The 24,504-nt window shown below is 41.2% G+C and overlaps 1 protein-coding gene across 3 annotated transcripts in view; it reads left to right on the top strand.

The window, feature by feature from the left end:
• The window catches only part of slc26a6 (solute carrier family 26 member 6), a 36,958-nt gene extending 16,702 nt beyond the window's left edge, over positions 1-20,256 (top strand). For all 3 annotated transcript variants that reach the window (XM_062969835.1, XM_062969836.1, XM_062969834.1), the window contains exons 7-22: positions 1,284-1,448; positions 1,816-1,968; positions 3,804-3,886; positions 4,121-4,268; positions 6,473-6,586; positions 6,889-6,966; positions 7,917-8,012; positions 9,240-9,346; positions 11,249-11,318; positions 12,089-12,181; positions 14,229-14,321; positions 15,138-15,224; positions 15,719-15,919; positions 16,015-16,069; positions 17,431-17,564; positions 18,564-20,256. In XM_062969835.1, the coding sequence (XP_062825905.1) occupies positions 1,284-1,448; positions 1,816-1,968; positions 3,804-3,886; positions 4,121-4,268; positions 6,473-6,586; positions 6,889-6,966; positions 7,917-8,012; positions 9,240-9,346; positions 11,249-11,318; positions 12,089-12,181; positions 14,229-14,321; positions 15,138-15,224; positions 15,719-15,919; positions 16,015-16,069; positions 17,431-17,564; positions 18,564-18,587 (1,701 nt within the window). In that variant the 3' untranslated portion in view covers positions 18,588-20,256. The remainder of the gene's footprint in view (positions 1-1,283; positions 1,449-1,815; positions 1,969-3,803; positions 3,887-4,120; positions 4,269-6,472; positions 6,587-6,888; positions 6,967-7,916; positions 8,013-9,239; positions 9,347-11,248; positions 11,319-12,088; positions 12,182-14,228; positions 14,322-15,137; positions 15,225-15,718; positions 15,920-16,014; positions 16,070-17,430; positions 17,565-18,563) is intronic.
• The last annotated feature ends 4,248 nt before the right edge of the window (positions 20,257-24,504 follow it).

Here is a 24,504-nt window from a genome sequence, read left to right as displayed (position 1 = left end):
GTGATTACATACCTGATGGTATGTCATGTAGAAGAGAGAGCAAACTTGTTTTCTGCTGCTTCAAACTTACAACATGAATGGATAAATTCACATTATAAAATAAAAGCTTTGACCTAAACATTACGAAAAATTTCCTGAGAGCAAGATAGTTTGACAGTGGAATAGACTGCCTCAGAGGGTGGTGTACTCTTGTTGGATGGCCAGCTTTTGGGAGAACTTCAGTTGTGTATTGTTGCATGTGCGAGGGTTGGACTAGATCGTCCTTGTGGTCCCTTCTTGCCCTGTGAATTCTGAGAGACATTTACATTGCTACACATGAGGCTGTGTGTGTACTTTCTAGTATCTGTTTTGATAGGAGCAACCAGATTACAAGGCGTGTTGTAGTTCAAAAATAAGCAAGGGGTTGTGACTTAGGAGACAGTCTAACATGGAACAGCTTCAGACAATAACTACAAAAAGCATCTCATCTCACAGTAATATTGAATTATCTTTAGGAGCTGAAAAAAACCTTCTCTTTGAATTGTAGAGAGATCCCCTTTAGGCTAGGAGCAAAGCCCCTTCCGATGGGGAAAGCGTCACAGATAGACTCAGAATTTCCGCAATATAGATAGAAGCTGACTTCTACCATCTGCCTGCCAAGGTTAGGTGTGGCTCCTGGGAATGGTTACAACAAAGAGTACCAATTCTGCTTTCCATCACTTTTCCACCACTTCTTACTCATAATTTACCCAAATTTTTGTGCATGCCAGTTTGCTGTGCCACAACAAGAAACATCCAGTTCTAGCTCCATGCTCCCACCCATATCACCTCTCTTACTTTTCACCTGTAAAAAAGAAAGCATGCCAAATGTTTTTTTTAAAATAGAATTTATAAGGTGCTCCACATTAAAGATTCTGGAGAAACACAGCATGCTTTTCTCTAAAGCAAGATCATTGACAAAGACCAAGAACAAAGCAACGAAGGCCCATGTCTAATTTCATTTGGAAGAGCATCCAATAGGATGTAAAATGGCCTCCTCCTCATGAATCTTAAACCTATGTGGAATTGCCTTTAACATTTCTTCCTTAGATATGGCTTCTCCCATGAAGGCAGAATTAACTAAGCATGTGTTCCGTTCTATGTCTTTTACCTCTGAGAAATAACCCTCGTGATAACATCTCTGGTGTTTGTCTGTATCTCTCAATCAATCCAGAGATATGGTATGGACAGTCCTGAAAATAGAACCCTTGGAGATAATCCATAGCTGAAGTTGGTGTCTGTCCTCTTGACTGGTCTCTATTTAGATTGCCCTTGGCCTGCTGCAGTTTGGCTTTCTGGCCACCTATCTTTCGGAGCCCTTGGTGCGGGGCTACACCACAGCGGCTGCTATCCAGGTGCTGATCTCCCAGCTGAAGTACGTCATTGGGGTGGAACTGGAAGAGTATGCAGGGCCATTGGCTTTGATCTATGTAAGTACAGCTGGAAATGGGATAACATGGAGAAGAGTGAGGAAAAGTGGAGGGTACTTTGTGACCTTTTCCACTGCATATCTGAGGGCCCAGCTAGGCATCTCTAATTGCACGAAAGCACACTTTAAACAATGTAAATATAGTTGTGTATTTAGGGAAAGGAGATACAGAAGAGAAGCAGCAAGTGTAATATGACTCTTCCATTCACCCAACAGGCTTTCTCCAGAAGAGAGGAATGTGGCAGGGAAGAGGCGGGGAAGAGTATCAGTTGTGTTTCCCAAACACACTGTCTCTATTTCTCTCTCTTATTACATCCTCTGCTATTTCTCTCTCTTATTACATCCTCTGCCTTGTTTATTCTCTGCAGACTTTTCTGGAGCTTTGCTCTAAATTGCCAAAGACCAACGTGGGCACCTTGGTCACTTCCCTGATTGCCATTATTTCCATTCTTATTGTAAAGAAGATCAGCGACAAACTGGGAAAAAGGATTCCAGTCCCTATTCCCACTGAGCTTCTCACGGTAATTTATTGTATTTTCTTTGAGAAGTGCCATTCTGTCTGTCTGTAAAACCACTGAAGTGGCTTGAAGATGTTGGAAGACTAATTAAGGCAACGGCATCAGAGCTATTAATTCCATTCTGGGAGAAGAGTAGGGTATAAATCCAATTAAATCAATAAATAAGTAGGCAGAGACTGGGGAGAGGTAACACAAACTTTTTTTTTTAAAAAAAGAGACAACCTTAAAAAATAGTATTCTGGGAGGTTCCCTCAATCTATTTTTTTCCCACTGCTTATCTAAACCTGAACAATCAATAGGCCAGATTTACCTCTCCTGGGAGACTGCTTTAGATTTTGATTGCTTCAATCCCAAATAATCTGTCTGAAATGCCCACCTGTCTATCTATCCAATAACAGAAACAACTGAGCAATTAAACCCTTTGGCAAGCCAAATGTCATGTATCTGGACTTTGTCTTTGCAGTAGTCTTTGGGCAGTCTTCCCCAACTGAGTGCTTTCCAGATGTATTGGATTGTAAGTGCCATCACCCTAATTTGTATGAGAAAGTTTATCCCATAGATAGAGATGAAAGTGTCATCTCCCAACAGATTTGGGGAGGGTCTGTTTAGTAAAATTTGTTGTTATATAATAATAATAATAATAATAATAATAATAATAATAATAATAATAATAATAATAACAACAACAACTACTTTATTTTTATACCCCACCCCATCTCCCCGAAGGGACTCGGGGCAGCTTACATGGGGCCTTGCCCGATAAAACAATCAAATATAGTCCACAGCTCATTAGTTAGGAGAATTTGCCACTAAACAAAGATTCCTTTTACTACTTTAGTCAACTGTATTATTTGAAAATAGCCTTAGGAATAAAAGAAGTCTTTGCAAATGGATCCCCCCTCCCTTGTCTCCCCCCCCCCCCAATTTGACAGAACCTTCCTCTGGTTCATTTTATGTTCGAAAAACAAGCTTTTCAGGATGCAATTTGTCTTTTACGTTAGAGGCTCCTTTAGTGTGACATTTGTAAATACTTGCAGTTATTTTGATTGGAGAGTCTCCAGCCTGCGAAATATAGTTAGGCAAGACAGCAATTGATGACCCCCCCTCGCTTTCTTGTCTCCACTTCTCCTTTATGACATATCTGGCAATTCTGGAGACACTAGAAGTTTTGGGGGGGGGGGTGCTGTTAGTAATCCATCCCAGTATCTTTGCCCAGAAGAGCACCACTGTTTTGGCAGAGCCAAAATATAGATTCAGGTTAAATTATACAATACTGAAGTGCTGAAGGCTTAGAGATTGTCAACTCCCATGCCTTCTGCTGATACTCAGACATTACTTCACACTTTTCCTAAGTAATAATAAGAATTATAACTTTTGTAACGAGAGTGAAGCAGCTGCAGTGTGTTAAATGGGTGTGCTAGAAGCCTAGTGAATAAAACAAACTGTGTGTTAGCTGCTCACTGCTGGTTGTTAGCTACTGGTGCTGGTGCATGTAGCTGGTGGTATTGACTGCTAGCCACTGATGTTGGCCGTTAGCCACAATTTGCTGCTGCTGCTGCTGCTGTAGCTGGAAGCTGAAGAGAAGCTACAGAAAAAGCCAAGAGTGAGTGTGCCTCTCATTGCACCAGTCAAGGGCATCGTGGAATTTCGTAAGGAAAGAAGTTGAACTGTTTATGTTTTTCCTTCCTATTATCAATGAGAGAGTATTTGTTTGCTTTTTCTTTGTAGTGAAGATAACTACTGTGAACTGTGTTATATATTTTTGTTATCCTTAAAGTGAATGAACTACTTTCAGTTTCTACTTTAAAGCCTTGCCTCACTGTGCCACCTCTTTTCAGATTATTATTGCCACAGGGATCTCCTATGGTGCCAAACTGAATGGACGGTTCAATATTAGTGTTGTGGGTGAAATCCCTAGTGGGTAAGTGCTTCCTATAAGCCCATGTTAGAGATGTCATTTGCCAAGTGAAATTGTTTTAAGGCTGACTAGAATCTCTTTTAGCCTTTCTTCAGCCCAAGGCTGCTATCCTGATCCTCTGCCATTCCCAAGGGGAGGAAGAATAACCCAGGAGAAACATATAATTCCTCATGACTTTTGCTCCATGTGGCCTTCAGGCTAGGAGTTTTTCATTGTGGTTGTGTTTCCTTATTGTAGGTTGGTCCCCCCAAAAGCTCCTGTTGTCAGCTACTTTGGACAGGTGATAGGAAATGCTTTCGCCATTGCTGTGGTTAGTTATGTCATTTGTGTCTCTCTTGGCAAGATCTTTGCATTCAAGCATGGTTACAAAGTGGACAGCAACCAAGTAAGTGGCGATCTCCTATTCTTGTTGATACTGAACTTCTTTGTTTCTCTCCCTCCTAAATTCTTGTTGCTACTGAACTTTTTTGTTTCACTTCCTCCTAGCTTAAGTGGCTGAGGGGGAAAAGGAAGGGACCTGAGGCTGTTAGGAATGGTGGGAGTTGAAGTCCAAAATGCCTGCTGTAGCATGACAGCTGTACAATAAAAGCTTCATCTAACACCGAAAAGTCAAAAATTTGATATTTCCAGTTTTTTTTCTCATCATTTCATGGGAATGGAATTTCAAAACTACAAAAGACAAAGAGATACAAGCATAAAGATTAAGAATGTTGTGGTAAAGAAAAGGTGGGCAGAGTGCAACCTGTGGCCTCTATTCAGTTCCTTCGCCCCACTTTTGTAGCCCATGAAACCAGCCACCAGTTCTCCAACCCTCTTCCATTTTTTTCAGTGCATTTTAACCTGAAAACAGTGCTGAAAATCTCTCAAATTCAAGTATACACATGAAACAACACTACAATTTTCCTCTGTTGTCTTTCCAAAAAAGACCAAAATTTTGAAGGAAAAAAACCCATAGGCATTTGGCTTGCTGTATAGCTGTGGTTCTCAACCTAGGGTCCCCAAATGTTTTTGGCCTGAAACTCCCAGAAATCCCAGTCAGTTTACCAGCTGTTAGGATTTCTGGGAGTGGAAGGCCAGAAACATCTGGGAACCCCAGGTTGAGAACCACTGCTGTATAGGGAGAACTGGCCCTCAGAGGACTAGGGGAATGGGAAGTTGTATGGGGCATTTGTCCTGCCAATTTGCTGCATAAGGATGCTGCTTCCTATGTGTCCCAGGCTGTACTTTGATCAGGGCTACAAATAACGGTAATAAACTGAAACAGATTCTGCTGAGTAATTGAGTCAGTCAGTCCAACATGCAAGTTCAGCCAGTGAAATAATAGTACATTTTAAAGGATAGTACTTTGATAGTTCTTGGCATTATCTTGTACTTTATGCTGGAGAAGTGTTATCATGGCATTGCTTCATCACACAAATCTAATTTATTATGGACTGTGTCGTAGAATTATTCAGTGGTGGCTGGTGGCTCCCACATTAGTGCTCTAGGATGTCATGTGAAGTTTTAAAGAACTGTCCTATGTGCTGAACCTATTTTGGGGACAAAGTTTAGCATTTGGACATCTCCTTTAAAAATCTGGCTATTTCAAACCTCACATGAAAGCCACAACTGCTTCTTCATGACACATTTGTTCATATCAAGTGATTTGCTAATGTCTGCTTCCGTGATAAACTTATCTATTTACATTGTGATTTTATTATTTTGTTCAATTATTTTATAGTCAACTGTTTATCGTATAAATTGCTTTTTGATTATCGGAGTATCCTGTTAATTCAAGTACCATGGCATACGAAACAGAAGAATACTGTAGTTAGTGAATTCGTCAGTGCACAAACGTCTCAGCTTAAGAAATAAAAGCATGCATAAGGATAAAATCATTCACATCAGAAGCATTTTAAAAATACAGTGCCCCCACACACATTTGCAGGTTTCTCTTTTCAGGAATTTGATTTTATGAGTTTGTTGCTATAGCGTAACTGACAATCTCTTTGCTCCCCTCTTTCTGCTGCCCTTCTGCCTGTCCTTTTATGTCCTGCTAAAAGCACCAGCTCCGCATTTCATTTACCACCTTCTTACCACAAAGATTCAATCTTTTTAAGCTCTTCCCAATGATCCATTTCTTCACCTCTCTCCTTTTGCTTCCTGATGTTAAACTCCTTTCCCTCATGCAGAACTCAGACTTTCTTCAATTTCCTTCTTATGCATGCTCATCAGTTTAATCCTTTAGATCTTCTCAAGGCACCAGATCCCATCTGACTTGGAAGCTAAGCAGAGCCAGCTTAGAAATGGGCAAAACCATCTTGGAGTGTTCCTGGTTTAAGAAATCCCTTTAAAATTCATGGGGTCACCAGAAGTCAAAGAGTGACAAGAAGGCAAATACACTCAAAGAAGTAGCCTCAGTCTGCACAGAGCCACTATTTTGAATCTTTCAAACCATCTTCACAAGTAGTTCAACAGAGTATCTTATAATACTTTAACCTCAAGGTGACTACTGCATGTCTAACCTAGGTCACATTCTTATGATGGAAAGAAGATAGACATCAATCGCCTATATATTTATCTTGCTCTTTATATATTTCTCTCTTGCAGGAGTTGATTGCCTTGGGACTCAGTAATTTTGTGGGTGGTTTTTTCCAATGTTACAGCATTGGCTGCTCCATGTCTCGCTCTCTGGTGCAGGAGAGCACAGGGGGCCACAGTCAGGTAAGCCCCACCTAGGCATAAAGCCTTTCCTGATCAAAGCAAGTGCAAGGGTTTATAAAATTTTAAAAATCCCTTTTGTGTTACAACTTTCTTCATATCCCAGCCAGCATGATCACGTAACAGAAGTTGTAGTCCATCACATTGGAAGGACAGCAGGCTGGGGGACACTTGCTTAAGATTCTTCATAGCCAAAACCAATGGAATATCCTTGCCATCTCATGGTTTGCCCCAGATAGAAAAAAGAGGGAGGGTATGTGTTTTCTTCCCCTGCCTCTTTCAATCAGTCATGTTCTGTTCTACAGGTATCTGCAGCAGTGTCCTGTCTCCTCCTCTTAGTAACCATCTTAAAAATTAGTGAACTTTTCCGAGAGCTGCCAAAGGTATGTTCAAAATTAATCTATTTCCATTTTTAGTGTTCAGTTTCTTTATTTAAGTTCCAAAGAACTCAATGGAATTTAATGTCTGAATAAACCTGTACAGAATTGCATAGAACTTTATTATTATTTTCTATGATCATTATATGTGATGTTGTTGTGTTCACATGTCTTCAAGACAGCTCTGAGGGACTGTGATCCTATTATAGTGTTTTTTTGAAATGATTTCTTCAGAGGAGGTTGCCGTGATATCACATTAAGTGTTCTAAAGCGGAGACACCCACTTTGCTATCATGCTATTGTCTTCTGTGGGTCCTTTGAAATTCTCATCTAGAGAAATTCTTGGCTTCTCTAAACTACATTTTCCAGAATTCTGCAGGAGGCAGCCACGTGATAGCAAAGCAGGCATTTGGGCTTTAGAACGCTAAGGTGATATATCCAGTGTTTTCCCCTAAGACCAAGGAAGTGGGACTTGACTAAGGTCACCTGGTAAGATTTCCATGACTTGATAGTGATTTGAGCACTGGTCTTCCAGACTCCAGCATTGAAACCACTGTAACATATTGGTTCAGATCTACCTCACCATTGGTTGAGACATGATTAGTCCCACCCCACAAAGGCTTTGTAGGTATGGCACCCTGGGCACCCCCACAAGAAAAGATAACAAACGTTTGGGTCCGAAATGTCCTCGCTGGGAGTGGGAGCTGGGAGGCATTTCTGCCATGTGTCTAGCGACCCCAGGCTATCTAGATCCATAAGATTCTGCTGCTAAAAGTCACTTTACTTTCTGGTTTAGAGAAAGGCCTGAAATGGCTTGGGACAGCCAAAAAGCAGTACTGCCTTGCTCCCACACCAGGTTTTAGATGAAGTCTCTTTGGCTGTTTCCTGTGGCAAGGTTGCTATGATCTCACTGTTCTCTAAACCTTTATGTTACCTCTGTGCACTTTCTTTTTCAGGCCATCTTAGCCGCCATTATTCTTGTCAACCTGAAGGGCATGTTCAAGCAATTTAAAGATATCCACACCCTTTGGAAATCCAACTTTGTTGACCTGGTAAGGAAGAAAAGTAAATCTGAGCCAAAAACAGTTTCAAAGGAGACTTTTATTGCACCATTCTCCTGTTCCTACTCCAGCATTTTCATTTATTAACAAAATGAAAGTGCATTCAAAAATTCCTCCTGTTCTAATCAGGAAGCAGTTTATTCATACAGCAATATTTTCATGGCATATGCTGAGTGTCTAATTTTTGTTATTTTGCTGTGTCATTTGTCTACATTCATGGATAGCAAAGTATAGCAGTGAAGGCTTTTACTTTTGCCATTTGCTTACTTCATATGTTTATATGCTACCTTTTTGTCATTGAGCTCAAGTTGGCATATGTGACTCTCCTCCTTCCTATATGAACTGAAGTGATCTGTCTAAAAAATATCATCAGTATGAGGTAAGTCGATCTGAGAGAGTGACAGACTGATCCAAGGTCACCTAAATCAGTGGTTCTCAACCTGGGATCCCCAGATGTTTTTGGCCTACAACTCCCAGAAATCCCAGCCAGTTTGCCAGCTGTTAGGATTTCTGGAAGTTGAAGGCCAAAAACATCTGGGGACCCCAGGTTGAGAACTACTGACCTAAAGAGTTTCACAACTCAGTGAGGATTGGCAGTTGGCAATTTATATTATTAGCATTTGCTGAAGGAATAGGTAAATCAGACACCAAGATAACAAAATCAGACAACAAACAAGTGCCTTGAAAAATTGTAAATTGTTTGCTACTGGATTGGTTTTATTCTTGGTAGTTATGAAGATCGTATTAGTAAGTTTCTTTATTGTGTACATCAACTATTATGTTCTTTTTACCTTTGGTCAATGTGGTCTGTTGTCTACATTTTATGTTCTGTTACAGAAAATGTCCTACTTAAGCCCCTTTGTGTTTCTTCCATAAAGAGGCAGGATAGAAATGAACTAGCATCGTAATGCCCACTAGGCGCATCCAGGACTCAATTATCTACTGTAGATTGTGCAGCCCTAGCTATCTCATTCCTTGTACCATGGATAATTTCACAGGTTGGATTAGTAGATTGTGCAGACCTCGGGCCTCAAATGTCAGGGCACATCTAATGTCTGAGGACAACAAACAATTCTTGAGCAAGAATGACTTGCTCCAGAAATTTAGTAATCTTCTGCTTAACCTTATTTCTAAATTATGGACTTTTTTGAAATATGGTTACCACACTATTGATTCATTCTCTCTTTCTGTTTTCACCTGCCCCATCCCCATCTCCAGCTGATCTGGCTTGTGACCTTTGTAGCTACCATTTTGCTGAACCTTGACATGGGACTTGGAGTGGCTGTGGTCTTTTCCCTTCTCACTGTCATTTTCCGGACTCAGATGTGAGTATTGCTCTGGAATGAGAGGAAAGAAAAAAGTAGATGGTTTAGAGCAGAGGTTTTCAAAGTGTGCTCCATGGAGCCCTTGGGGCCCCGCAAAGCTTACTAAAGGGTTCTGCTGTTCCCTCCCCGTCCCACTCCAAGCTTTCCCTCCTCTTTCCTGTTCCTCTCCCTGCCCCCGCCTCCCTCACCCCCAAAAACCTTTCCCCCTTTGCCTTCCTTGCTTCCAAAACCCTATTTCCCTCTCACTGCTTAGGGGTGCTTTGATTGTGCTTTTCCTGCATGGCAGAAGGGAGTTGAAATGGATGTCACCTGGGATTTCTGCTATTATTATTATTATTATTATTATTATTATTATTATTATTATTATTATTACAAAGACTGGGTGGCCATCTATTGAGGGTGCTTTGATTGTGCTTTTCCTGCATGGCAGAACAGAGTTGGACTGGATGGCATCTGGAGTTGCTTCTATTACTACTACTACTACTACTACTACTACTATTAAGGTTGGGTGACCATCTGTTGGGGGTACTTGTGTTTTTCCTGCATGTATAATATATAACATTTCTTGGGGCTCCACAAGAAACTTTTGTTTTAAAAATGGCTTTGCGGCTGAAAAAGTTTGAGAACTCCTAGTTCAGGGCATTGCCTTTTGCAGGATAAGATTATGTAGGAAAACAGGATATAGAAGAATGAATCTAACAGAGCAAGGTACTAAGGTGACGTCTTGATGTGGTCACTCATTGGAAGTGTCGGTGCCAAATGGGAACCAAATATCCTAAAATAATAGCTAATTGTTCAATAACCAAAGTCCAGCATTAGCCTATACAGCAAATTATACTTCGTCAAATACAGTACAATCCACATATCTATGGAGCTGTTTCCGAACTTACCAAGGAAACAGAAAATCATGGATAATAGTGAACCCTATTGAAATGAACAACAAGAAGTTACCATAAAATTACATTTAAGTACCTAGAAAATTCCTAGACAAATATTCTTTCTAAGGATTTTCTAAATCCTTCAACAAGACTTCGTATTAACATCTGGCAGAAGCATACCATAGAATCACCCAGAGATTGGTCATAGATAAAACCACAGGTACAGGTTCCACAAGAATAGTGTTTGTATGTCATATTGTACTTTCCAAAAACCTATGTAACTGTTGTCATGAAGTACTAAAGATGGAATGTAGGAGATTCAGGACAGATGCAAGAAATCATTTCTTCACCCAAGGCATATAAAACTGTGGAAGTCACAATTGGGGAAGTCACTGTCCCAACATGTTATGACTGCTGATACCTAGGTAAAGGTAAAGGTTTTCCCCTGATGTTAAGTCTAGTTGTGTCTGATTCTGGGGATTGGTGCTCATCTCCATTTCTAAGCCAAAGAGCTGGTGTTGTCCATAGACACCTCCAAGGTCACATGGCCAGCATGACTGCATGAAGCACCATTACTTTCCCGCTGGAGTGGAACCTATTGATCTACACACATTTGCATGTTTTTGAACTGTTAGGTTGGCAGAACAGCAGGAGCTCACCCCATTCCCCAGATTCAAACCGCCAACCTTTCAGTCAACAAGTTCAGCAGCTCAGCAGTTTAACCCGCTGTAGCACCAGATAGTTTTTAAAAAGGAATGGATAAATTCATGGAGGATAGGGCCATCAAAAACTACAAGTCATGATGGCTAATATAACCTTGTGTATGCCTTAATATACCAGTTGTGAAAATCAGCAGGTGGGTGCATTTGTACTCAGATACTGCTTATGAGCTTCCTTTAGGCATCTGTTTGCCCACTGTGTGAACAAACAGCTGGATTAAATAAGCTAGATAGTCTTATGTATTGATTTGGTAATATGGCTGATTGGAGCTTTTGCTAATCTCTTTGTTCCCATTTTCTCTAAGGCCCCATTATTCCATTTTGGGGCAAGTGTCTAAGACAGGAATTTACAAAGATGCAGCTGAGTATCAGAAGGTAAGTGTATTCTGGAAATAACTAGAGGAGTTGGCTGAGGTGGGGATTGTGTAATAAATGGGTCTGGCATTTGCAAAATGAAGTGCTGGACCTCATTAAAGCCCAAGCCCACATGTGTTCAGGAACAGCTGGGAGGATATAGTTAATGAATGGCTACAGCAGCTCCAGCAGCTTGCTTGCATATTTACTTATTTATTCCTGTAGATATCTCAGTTTTCTCCCAAGGTTGGCATGTAAACCAATTTATCCTTCTCAAGCACTTTGAATCTCACTAGGAACAAGCTGCATTTTTTTCTATCTATAATCTTTGTCACATAAAAATGTACTGTGGATAAAAGTTCCCCATTACACTCAATGTATGTCTACATATACCTACCTGAGGAATGACATCTGCTGGGTTAGATTCCCCTATGGCCCATCAGACCAATACAAAGTATGAGGACACAGGAAAGGCTGTTCCAGAAAAAAATAATTTGTGGATATGGAATCTGTGGAAAAGGACAGACAACTGAATTCACTTCACTTGAATGCTTCCCTGACATGTTTTGATTTCATCATGAATACCACCATCAGGAGCTTTCACATTTGTGTCCTGCCATTGCTGCTCAACGGTCATGGCATCAAACCTGAGGTCATTCGATTATTTTCACATAACTCTGCTTCCAAAGAGGGTTAAACTGAAAAGTGGTAATTTTTCTGCAGCTATCCCATTATCTACGGGCTGTTTGGTACTGTGCCACATTCACTCTTTCTTTGTTTCTCCCCTCCAGGCTGAGGAGATCCCAGGTGTGAAGATTTTTCGCTCATCCGCTACTATCTATTTTGCAAATGCTGCACTGTATGAAGAGGCTCTAAAGACAAAGGTAACAGTTTAGAATGTCTCGTCACATGGTTTCCATACCAGCTGCACTTCACTTCAAAGGAATTTATACACAAACATTCCTGACTGATTGATATTTAGATCTATAGTCTGTGTTTCTCCAAAGCAGCATACACAGCTCACCCGCTTTCCACTTTGTCTTCATAATAGCCCTGCAAAGTAGGTCATGCTGAGGAAGGCTGAGAGACCATATTTATCCAGTGACATCCACAATTTGCTAAGACCTAGGATCTTGATCTCATATCCCAAGTCACAGTCCATAAATTGGAGCCCCGGTGGCGCAATGGGTTAAACCCTTGTGCAGGCAGGACTGTTGACTTGAAGGCTGGGTTGCTCACCTGAAGGTTGCTGGTGAGAGCACGGATGAGCTCCCTCTGTCAGCTCCAGCTCCATGCAGGGACATGAGAGAAGCCTCCCACAAGGATGGTAAAATGTCAAAAACATCCAGGCATTCCTTGGGCAACGTTCTTGCAAACTGCCAATTCTCTCACACCAGAAGCGACTTGCAGTTTCTCAAGTTGCTCCTGAAGCAAAAAAAGTCCATTTATTGAATCACTATACCACACTCAATCTCAAAAATTCAAATACGTTACAAAAATTGTATTTTTAGGTTAAAGTTATGGTTGTGAGAGGGTGGGAGAGTTTTCATCTGTAGTATTTCCCATATCTAAATCACTCACTTTGCTTTTCCTGAAACTTGCATATTCCCTAGGCTGCCAGTAGCTCTCAGGGGGCAGGAAGGCTGCTTAGACTGCTGCAGACCTTATCCTGATCTTGGGTATAATATTATTATTATTATTATTATTATTATTATTATTATTATTATTATTATTATTTTGCAGGGGGTGACTGCCACTCTCAGAATTTCACAACCATCATGTTCACTGCAGGATTCTGAGGCCCCATCTACACTGACATATAATCCAGTTTCTAATCCCAATTGTCTGCTTTGAACTCTATTACATGGCAGTGTAGACTCATGTAATCCAGTTCAAAGCAGACAATCTGGATTCAAAAACTAGATTATATGACCATGTAGATTCAGCCTGGGAGTTAAAATACATGAAGTAACATTTTAAAGCTCTGCCTACTCCAGTGCAATTGTTCTGAGCAGATTGAGACATAGCAGTGACTACTTTAAATTTCTTTTTCCATTTGAGCACCAATATTTGAATGTTAGGGTAGAACTTTAGAGACCAGAGTTCAAATCTCCACTCAGCCATGAAAACCCACACAATGACCCTGAACAAGTCACACATTCCCCACCCCCGAAATCCCTGTGATAGGGTGGCTATAAATTAGAAATGATTTAAAGAAACACAATAGCAGCAATAGCAATGCTAACAATCAACCCATGAACCGCGGAGTGATTTACAAATAGTAAATATAAGTACTATAAACACAGTGAGAAGCAGTGTAAAAGTTTTTACATAATTATCTGATAGCTAAATTTCCCTCACAGCTAAAAAAAATTACTCTAGCTACCAGGTGAGCATTCCTAAAATGAGGCATTCACAGCCAAGGGGCCACAGTCAAATAGGTCATCTTCTTCAAATAATCCCTGTCCTACCTCTAGACCATGGTCCTTGCTGTCATTGTATCATGTACAAGTAACATATGGGAAATAAGCAAACAAACTACAGTAGAGTCTCACTTATCCAACACTCGCTTATCCAACGTTCTGGATTATCCAACGCATTTTTGTAGTCAATGTTTTCAATACATCATGATATTTTGGTGCTAAATTTGTAAATACAGTAATTATTACATAGCATTACTGTGTATTGAACTACTATTTCTGTCAAATTTGTTGTATAACATGTTTTGGTGCTTAATTTATAAAATCATAACCTAATTTAATGTTTAATAGGCTTTTCCTTAATCTCTCCTTATTATCCAACATATTCGCTTATCCAACATATTCGCTTATCCAACATTCTGCCGGCCCGTTTACGTTGGATAAGTGAGACTCTACTGTATATCATTATAACCCATAGCTACCTTATATTGAGCACCTGTCTCTTTTGTAGTGTGGCATTGATGTAGAGCACCTCATTGAAAAGAAAAAGAAAGCACTGAAGAAGAAGCATAACAAAGACAAAAAAGAAGAGAAGAAAGCAAAGGTATGCCTTTCTGTTTAAAAGCTTGTCTCCTTCAAAATTAGAAATTCATGGTTGTTTGTTTTCTGGGCTGTATGGCTATGTTCCAAAAGTATTCCCTCCTGAGAATATGGCCATACAGCTCAGAAAACACACGACAAGACTTCGACAATGTATACAAATCCATGGCTTTTCTGACAGTTTTCCTATAAAAGGTGAATCCATGAACACTCAAAAAAGGAAGAAGAAAATGGGTCTAAGCCAGTCTCTCTCAGTCTGCTGTCTTCGACATATTGAACTACATCTCCCATTATCTCTAATCCGCATAGCTAGTAACCCATATTTGAGAGCCTGTCTACATGAAAACAAGGGTGATGTAGGCTTCAAAATATTGTGGAATTACAATTTTCATCATTCTTCAACACTGGCTGTTCTGGGTGGGCTTGATGGGGAATGCATTTCAGTGTCAACAACTTCTTTAGGGCCACATGTTCCATATCACGATTTGTTCATGCTTAGATACAGTAGCAAGGCTCTTTAGATGTTTGTATGCAGCTATCAGCCTTGGTTAACAGAGGATGGAAGGCTTGTATCCTAAGTTTATATGTGAGAAATTGAAAATATTTTTATGCAGTGTGGGAGAGACATATTTCTCTTCTTTTTTTTCTCTCGGCAAGATACAGGACTGGAAGGCTAAAGTTAGATGCAGATTTTACCCATTCTTCTCTTGTTTACCCTTCATGTCAAAAGTCTTATCTGAAGTTCTGAAAATATTACAAAGAAAGATGGTTGTTGTGAATTTCCTGTGGTTTATATTCTGCTTTTGTTCTTTTTTAACAGAAAATTGCTTCTAAGACTAAAGAGACACATGATTCTAGCATCAGCAACCTTGCATTTGTAGATATAGATATGGAGGCAAAGTCACAGGTATTTATAAATCTGTTTTTCTAAGAAATTGTTAGATCACTTGACAGAACCATATTTCAGGAAAACCATGTATGTAGTTTTGCCTTGAACTGTCTGTACCACTGACACACATACACAGCACACAGCATTTGTACCAGCCATGACGAAGGAGAAAGAGAAGGATGCACCACAGACTTGAGTAATCTGTTTCCTTACTTTATCAAATTGTTTGCATATAACGTCTATGCATTTTCCCTCACTGTGATAAATTGCAGTGACACCTTGCACATTGCCTGAGCAGGCAAATACGATTCCTCTGGATTTCAAAATCCCATTTTCTGGGCCATGCCATTCTATGACAGGAGTACTTAATATATTCATCAGTTGATAAAAGAAGCTCCATCCCCACATGCATCATCTGGGAGACTGTGTCATCCTTTCAAAAACGTGAGAAACCATATGACCAATAAACAGTTCTATGGCTAAAGGTGACTCTGTTCATTTGTTTCTCACAGGAGCCAAGGGGCGACACAACAGCGAATGGGCCTAGTGGAAGTGTGGATGACCAGAAATCCCAAAACCTTAAGCAGCCACAGTCTTCTGACCAACCTGGATTAATGGCCTTGGGACTGGAAAAGCCTCCTTTTCACTCAATTATATTGGATTTCAGTCCTGTCAACTTTGTGGACACTGTCTCTATAAAGACCTTAAAAAATGTAAGAGCTTATATAAAACAAACAGCTACTCAAGAAATCCTTTCTGGCCAGTCAACAAACCATTTATTTACCACTGTGTTTCTTGATTTTGGCAGATATTTAAGGATTTCCAGGAGATTGAAGTGAATGTATTTCTCGTGGGGTGCAATGGTAAGGAGGCTTCTCATGGATATGGTCATCCAGGTTGCAGTGAACAAACCTAAGCTTTACAAAGTTTGTGCCTTGAACTACAGACTTATCTTTTTTCTCTCAGCTTTCTTTCTCAGGCTGGGTCTACACTACCATATAATGTAGTTTGGAACTTAATTTATATGATAGTGTAGAGACATATAGTGCATTCTATGTCCATTGAAGTTCTTTTGTTCTAGAAGTTCACCTCAGAACTTAAAATGTCCTACTAAGTGCACCAGACAACAGTAAATAAGATGGAAACAAGTATAAGTCCAAAAAAGGAAATGGGAGACATACTTATTCATGTGAAATCCCCAAACTTGGAAAAGTCCATTGCTTAAACTAAACACCATAAATTTAAATCTCTCTCTCCAAAAATTCTGTCATATTAACAAGGATAAACTCCTTATGGGATGAATAATGTCAACTGTAGATGATTAAAATCAAAATTTGGTGTGGTGGTGGAGGGGTTTGGACATTGGATTATGACTCTGGAGAAAAAGGTTCAAATCCTTGCTTGACCATTGAAACCTGCAGGGTGAACTTGAGTGAGTCCTACTCTCTCAGCTTCAGGAGACAAAGACAAACCCACTCTGAACAAATCTTGCCAAGAAAACTCTGTGATAGAGTCGTCTTAGGGTCACAATAAGTAAGAAATGACTTGAAGCACATGAAGTAAAATTAAATTAAGGTTTTATTGGCGGTTCCCAGCATGGCAATTTCCAATCTTCAAAATAGATGCAGTAAAAGGTGAGGGAAGATCCCAATTGTAACTAGCTTGGCTCTAAATCTGGGTTGCCTAACTTGTTGCCCTGTCTGTGTTGTTGGATAGCAACCCCCATCAGCCTTAGCCAACAGTAAGCAATGATGAGGGTTGATGAGAGTTGCAGCCCACCAACTTTTACAGGGCCACACCTTACCCATCTATGCCATAAATGATATAGAAGAGGATCTGCAATGTGCCATTCATTTCATATACTTAAGGGATGGATACTTGTGGCCCCCACCCCCAGATGATTGACTGCAACTCCTGGGAGGGGATCGTGGAAATTACAACATATGGAAGAACACAATTGTCAACCTCTGATTTAATGTATGCCCCATCCTCAACATGCTCTAGGCAATTGGGCAGCCTGCAGTTGGAAGATAAGAGCTTTGATCTGATTCAGCCAATATATTCTTATATTTTTGGCTCATAGAAAATGTATTCAAATGATGAATTAGGGCTTTCCATTCTTGTTTGCTAGCAGTGTGTGGAGTCACTCAAAATGGTCAATTTAGTCGAGAACATAATACAATACTCTTGTATAACTGCTGTTCCTTATTTCTTTTCTGTGTAGATTCTGTTATTTCCCAACTGGAAAGAGGCAACTTTTTCAGCCAAAATATCACCAAGCACCACCTTTTTGCATCATTGCATCATGCTGTTAGTTATATCACCAGAAACCAGGAAGAATTACCACCAACTGACAGAGTAAGCAATCTTTGCTCTATGCCTTGAAAATCCTATTTCTAGATATATCATTGGACTCGCCCATATATGTATGTGGATCATGTTACTATTTGTACCACAGGTATGCCTTCTGAATCCATAGGCTTGGGCTATTGGTCTTAGCATTCATATTGTCACAACAGATGCCATTTGCTTTTCTCTATAGTGCTGTATCCTGTCTTACGTACCCATCCGCCTCCCCATTAGAGCTGCAAGCATTTAATTATCACATTTGGATAGAGCTAATGTTCAACATATGCAAAACAAGAAGTGTATAGTACACATATGTACTTTTCTATGAGCTAAAAAACTATTTGTTGTAAGCTTTATAAAATGTAAAGATAGCTATTTACTGGGACTTGGATATTTACTAAGCCGGACACAATATTTAGATGCTGGGTTTCTGTCTATTGAAGGAAGTAAACATTCTACACTGGTATCTTATCTCCTGCATCATTTTTAAAAATTCATGGAGCTGGTTTCATGGTTGTGGGTGTGCTGGCAGCCACTATGGAGATATGTGTCTCCTGTTTTGAAATAAAGGACAAGAAATAACCATTTGTGGGAAAGAAGCAGAATGGAAGTAAAGCCTAAGAATTTCATAGGGAGATGCCTGAGTCTCAATAGATATCTTTCTCTCTACAAAGCCCATGAGTTCAGATGTGGTGTTCAACCTCCAACACAGTATGCATGGGCATTTTAAAAATACAGTAGTAAACAGTAAATAAGTGATATGTCTACAGAGAATACTGTAAAGATAGGGGGGTCACATTAAATGTTGCTTACATTAGTCATGCTGCTGGTATCTGATTGAGAGATAGAAGTTTGTTGGAAAATAGACTTTGGAAGATTTAGTATCTAGCTCTCTCAGAGAAATGGGTGCTCTGGGTAGTGAACAAGAAATCGAAGAAATATATTGAGCCAATCTGAGGTGCTCCCAGAAGAAACAAATTATAATATATGTATCTTTCATTTTCATAGGTCAAACCTAGCACAAAACTGTAATCGGTGAAATTGTCTCCTCCTGTGTTTCTCGAAAAAGAACAGAAAACATCCCTGCATATTTTCAGAAGACAAACAGAATTATCTTTTGTGATTGCTGGCACAATTAAATGATCCAGGATTTCCCACCATTGTGAATCCACTGGAGAAAGGAAAAAATATCCATCTTAAGATGGCTTTCCTTTAGACAACAGAGAAATTAAGAATGTATAATTGCTTGGAGCATGTTAGTCCATGGGTTTATGAGCACAGGTTACTCATGTCCTCCTGTGAACAGACTGTGGGGCACCAGTCATTCCTGCCATGAAGCAATTCCTTTCAGACATCGGAAGCATCTCATATGCTCCTGCAACATCTTCCCAGAAGAGAATTTCCCACTTACCACACTTCCACTTGATTAGAAAAAATTATGATCAACATTCTCTGCCTATGGAAAAGTCCCCTTCAGTGTGGAAAGGCAGAAGAACTAAATTATGTCCTCCTGAGAACATCCACTCCACATGTATTTCTTATACTGGATTTTTCCAACATTTGAACTGTAAAAGAATCCATGGACTTCATCAGAGGGGCTAAATTGCCCCTCTACTTGTGCCACGGAGCCCGCCAGCTCCCATCCCACGATGTCAAACTATTTCTGGCAGAGCTCCATGACGCAAGTGGAGTAAGAACGTTGTACGATGCCACCGCAGCATAGCCAACAACAGAGGGAAGCCGGACAGCGGACGCTTCCCTGTATAGGATGAGGTAAAGGAGAAGCTGGGTGATGTGGGGCGATGGGTTCCCCATGGCCCACATTGGATTTGCCACAATACGTGGCAAATTCCTTAAGTAATGTGATGAGGTCATAAGAAGAACATCATACTGGATTAGTTTGACAAATGATCAAGTCCAGCAGTGCACACTCCATCTTGCACTGTCCAGCAACTAAAGTCCCATCTACACTGACTGTTTAATACAGTTTGAAGCAAACAACAAACTCCTACAAAGCTCATGAAAGAAAGGCCTCAATGTGCACCAGTTCTCTGTGATTTATTTACCACCCAGGCCCTAAACTGGTTCCAGATTTCCTGTGTATTCATCTGCACAGAAAAACCCTTTCTTCAGTACTGTTTTGAAATTGCATTAAATTTCAGACAGGTAGAATTCTATACGTCAGATATTCTTGTCCATTCTGCATGCTTTGTAAATTAAACTATGTGTGACTAGCATCTGGCACACATTTGAATTTAATTCTGCTTTGGGAATTGCCAGACTCTGTGCTTTAGAGTAGGCATCCTGAGACTATGGCCCTCCAGCTATTTGGGCTTCCAACTACAAGAATTCCTGATCATTGGACAAACTGGCAAGTGCTTCTGGGATTTGGAAGCCCATGCAGTTTGAGGACATCAGTGATGGTAGAATCATGACCCTGAACATCAAGGCAGGAGTTGTAAATATGAACAGATGTTATGCAGTTAAGCAAAGAAAAAAAAGCAAAGAAATAGTCTTACATTATTATTTATTGTCAATAAGATTTGTGTTTTAATCATAGACCTGTTATACGAATTCTGCTGTGATCTGCCTTGTATCCCATGTTGGGAGAAAGGCAGGAAATAAATAAAGCAGAATTTTAATTCTGCTGATGAGTAATTCAAAATTGTGCAACCTAATAAATATTTTACTTATTTTTCAAGTTATTTCCAGGACAATAATTTACCAGAATAATAAAGCAGAACAGAAAGAATGGCCATTCTCTACTGTTGTCAGGACAAATAAGTTTATATTTAGACTTCTTAAATATCAAAATACTGAGTCCTCTTATATGAAGAATCCTTTCAATTTAAAATTAGATTGCTTTAAATTTCTAATTACACATTGGTCTCTGTGATAACAAATAGAAGTGGAACCAACTGGCACTCAAAACTAACCTGCACGTTGTATAAAAGGTAGCATTAGACCCATACATACATTTTATATATTGGTACAATTTAGTAAACATGGTTTATCAAACTGTGGTATGGATCATTATTTTGTAACTTTCTCTCATGACCTCGTGGACCAGTCCACGCCAGAGCTCCCTGTCGGCCGTCGCCGCCCCCAGTTCCTTCAAGGTCAAGCCAGGCACTTCAAGGATACCGTCCATCCATCTCGCCCTTGGTTAGCCTCTCTTCCTTTTTCCTTCCATTTTCCCCAGCATCATGATCTTTTCCAAGCTTTCCTGTCTTCTCGTGGCCAAAATACTTCATTTTTGCCTCTAATATCCTCCCCTCCAGTGAGCTACCTGGCATTATTTCCTGGAGGATGGACTGGTTTGATCTTCTTGCAGTCCAAGGCAGTATCAGGATTTTCCTCCAGCACCAAAGTTCAAAAGCATCTATCTTCCTTCGTTCAGACTTCCTTATGATCCAGCTCTCACAACCATAAGTTACTATGGGGAATACCATTGCTTTGACTATGTGGACCTTCGTTGCCAGTGTGATGTCTCTGCTCTTCACTATTTTATCAAGGTTGGCCATTGCTCTCCTCCCAAGAAGTAAACATCTTCTGATTTCCTGGCTGTAGTCTGCATCTGCAGTGAACTTCACGCCTAGAAATATAAAGTCTGTCACTGCCTCCACGTTTTTCCTTCTATTTGCCAGTTATCAATAGGTGTAGTTGCCATGATCTTGGTTTTCTTGACGTTTAACTGCAACCCAGCTTTTGCACTTTCTTCTTTCACCTTGGTGATAAGGCTCCTCAGCTCTTTCCTCACTTTCGGCCATCACAGTGGTATCATCTGCATACCTAAGGTAGTTAATGTTTCTTCCAGAAATTTTAACTCCAGCCTTGGAATCATCAAGCCCCACACGTTGCATGATGTGTTCTGCATACAAGTTGAATAGGTAGGGAGAAAGTATGCAGCCCTGCCGTACTCCTTTCCCAATCTTGAACCAGTCTGTTCTTCCGTGATCTGTTCTTACTGTGGCTACTTGGTCTTTATACAGATTTCTCAGGAGACAGACAAGGTGACTTGGTATCCCCATACCACCAAAAACATGCCATAGTTTATTATGATCCACACAGTCGAAGGCTTTAGAATAATCAATAAAGCAGAAGTAGATGTTTTTCTGAAACTCCCTGGCTTCCTCCATTATCCAGCGGATATTGGCAATTTGGTCTCTCGTTCCTCTGCCTTTTCTGAACCCAGCTTGGACATCTGGCAACTCTCGCTCCATGTATTGCTGGTGTCAGGACCCAGGCTGCAGAGCACCAATAACCATGCGCAGAGACCAGAATCTATCTAATATCTTTATTAAAGGAATATATAAAGTCAATAAAAACAAGTGAAGAATATAGTCCAGAAGTAGACCTTTCAGGCAAGGTCAATTATAGTCCAGGAAAACAACGTCCAATATGTGATATTAGAGTCCAAAGTTATAATCCAATAACCGAAACACACACTTGCCAAGCAAAGTGTGGGGAAATGACAGGGTCCTTTAGTCCAATGGAGCTTGACAACAAGGCTGGAAGCAAACTAGATTCTTGGCAAACAAGGCTTGATACGTGGCGACAAGAGGCAAGAAGCAAGAGCAAGGTCCGAGGCAAGGTCCTTGGAAACAAGGAAGCTTGATGCTAGAACAAGGTCCATGAAACAAGGCTTGGAACTTGGTCCTGGAGGCAAGGGACTGGAGTAGCGTAGTCCACACACGATCTCACTCCACAAGGTGACGAATTGACTCCGCAAGGATTTCCTTGCGGGTAAACACCTATATAGGATCTTGTTTTCCCGCCAAGGAACACTTTCCCTGGGGAACAAGAAACGAAACCTATACTGTGTCCAGATGCATGACTCCTTAAGATTTCCCAAGGGAAACAGGCTTAATCAGCTAATTGTCTGGCAGCAATCCTGGCGCTTCTGCGATTCGCCTCCCTAGCGCCTCTATCTTGATTATAATAATCCCGGCAAGAAAATGGGGGAGATTTCTGCTCAAGGCTTGTTTGGCTGACTTCTTGTGGGCAAACATCTTGCAGGTGCGAGGGCTCCGTTTCTGGCTGAAACGGTGGGAAACCCAAGTTTTCCTCTTCATCTGCCACAATAGTACTAGGAACGGGACTACATGGCCCATGAGTCATCACACTATCCCCCTCCTCAAGGCCCCTCTCCAAAATGGGCCCTCTTCCCGAGGTGCGGGGCCGCGGCTTGGCAAGGTAGGCCTGATGGAAGCGACGGACTAAATCGGGGGCATGGACTGTGGAAGTGTCTTCCCAAGAGCGTTCTTCGGGGCCAAAACCCACCCAGTCAATGAGATACTGAAGGCGGCGGCGGTGGAAGCGAGAATCCAAAATGTCCTGAACCTCGAATTCATCCTCCCCATCCACCAAAACAGGAGTGGGGGCCGGCCGGTCTGCATCGGGGCGAACACCATCCGCCGGAAGGAGCAGGGAACGATGAAACACTGGATGGATGCGCATAGAGCGCGGAAGTTGGAGTTTGAAAGTCACGGGGTTAAGTTGCGCCACCACTGGGTAGGGACCAATGAAACGGGCATCTAGCTTCCGGCAGGGACGGTGGGAGGGCAAAAAGCGAGTGGACAGCAGAACCCGATCTCCTACCTTGATTTCGGGGCCCGGCTGGCGATGACTGTCAGCGTGGCGTTTATAGTCCTCCTTGGCTTGGTCCAGTTGCTGGAGCAATAGTTGTTGCACCGCTGTGAGTTCCTGCAGCCAGTCCTCCGCTGCAGGGACTTCTGAGGTTTCAATGACAGGAGGAAAGAAACGTGGATGAAAGCCGTAGTTTGCAAAGAACGGGGTTTCCTTGGTTGAAGCCTGGACACCGTTGTTGTAGGCAAACTCTGACAGAGGTAATAGGGACGCCCAATTGTCCTGTTGATAGTTTACATAACAGCGAAGGTATTGTTCCAAAGTGGCATTGGTACGCTCCGTTTGCCCATCTGTTTGGGGATGGTGAGCTGAAGATAAACGAGATTCTATGCCCAATAGTTTTTGTAGTGCCTTCCATAATCGAGAGGTGAATTGGGATCCACGGTCAGTGACCAAACTCTTGGGCAATCCATGTAACCGGAAAATATGCTGAAGGAATAAATCTGCAGTCTGTTTGGCCGTGGGAAGGCCATCACAAGGAATGAAGTGGGCCAACTTGGTGAAAAGGTCCACCACCACTAGGATCGTGGTATATCCAAGGGAGGGTGGTAGGTCGGTGATAAAATCCGCAGAAATTATCTCCCATGGGCGAGATGGAGTAGGAAGGGGATGCAGTAGCCCTGAGGGCTTCTCCCTTCTTGTCTTGGAACGCTGGCATACCGGGCAGGTATTGACATATTTTTCCACATCCTTGCGGATCTTGGGCCACCAAAAATCTCGTAGGATCAAATGCATGGTTTTAAATAGCCCATAATGCCCTGCTGGCTTGCAGTCATGACATAGGTGAAGTGCCTTTTCTCTGCCTGGTCCTGGAGGGATGTAGACATGATTTCTGTAGCATAGTAACCCATCCTTAAGTGAGAAAGGGAAACGTAGTCCTTGGCGAATTTGATGTTGAGCCCAGGCATCCGCTTGTTGACTGGCTCTAATTTCTTGAGCACCAAGGGGTCCTGGAGTAGAGGGAGTTGGTTCAACTGCAGTGGATTTGGTGTTTCCCACTGTGAGCGTGGCAAAGTTTTCAGGCTGTAGCAATTGGGATTCAAAGGTCTCTCTGCGCCCTGCAGCATACTCTGGTTTCCGTGATAGAGCATCTGCTTGCTTGGTCTGAGCTGGGGTTACATAATGGATCTGGAAGTCAAAACACTCAAAAAATAAAACCCAGCGCTGCTGCCTCTGATTTAACTTGCGGGCAGTTCTTAGATGTTCCAAATTACGATGGTCAGTATGAACCTCAATGGGAAATTTGGCCCCTTCTAACCAATGTCTCCAATTTTCAAAGGCTGCCTTTATGGCCAAGAGT

Source organism: Anolis carolinensis, chromosome 2 (assembly GCF_035594765.1).
Source record: "Anolis carolinensis isolate JA03-04 chromosome 2, rAnoCar3.1.pri, whole genome shotgun sequence".
NCBI classification, from domain to species: Eukaryota; Metazoa; Chordata; class Lepidosauria; order Squamata; family Dactyloidae; genus Anolis; species Anolis carolinensis.
The sequence above is the reverse complement of the archived record's forward strand: the minus strand, read 5'-3'. Positions and strand labels throughout refer to the sequence as shown.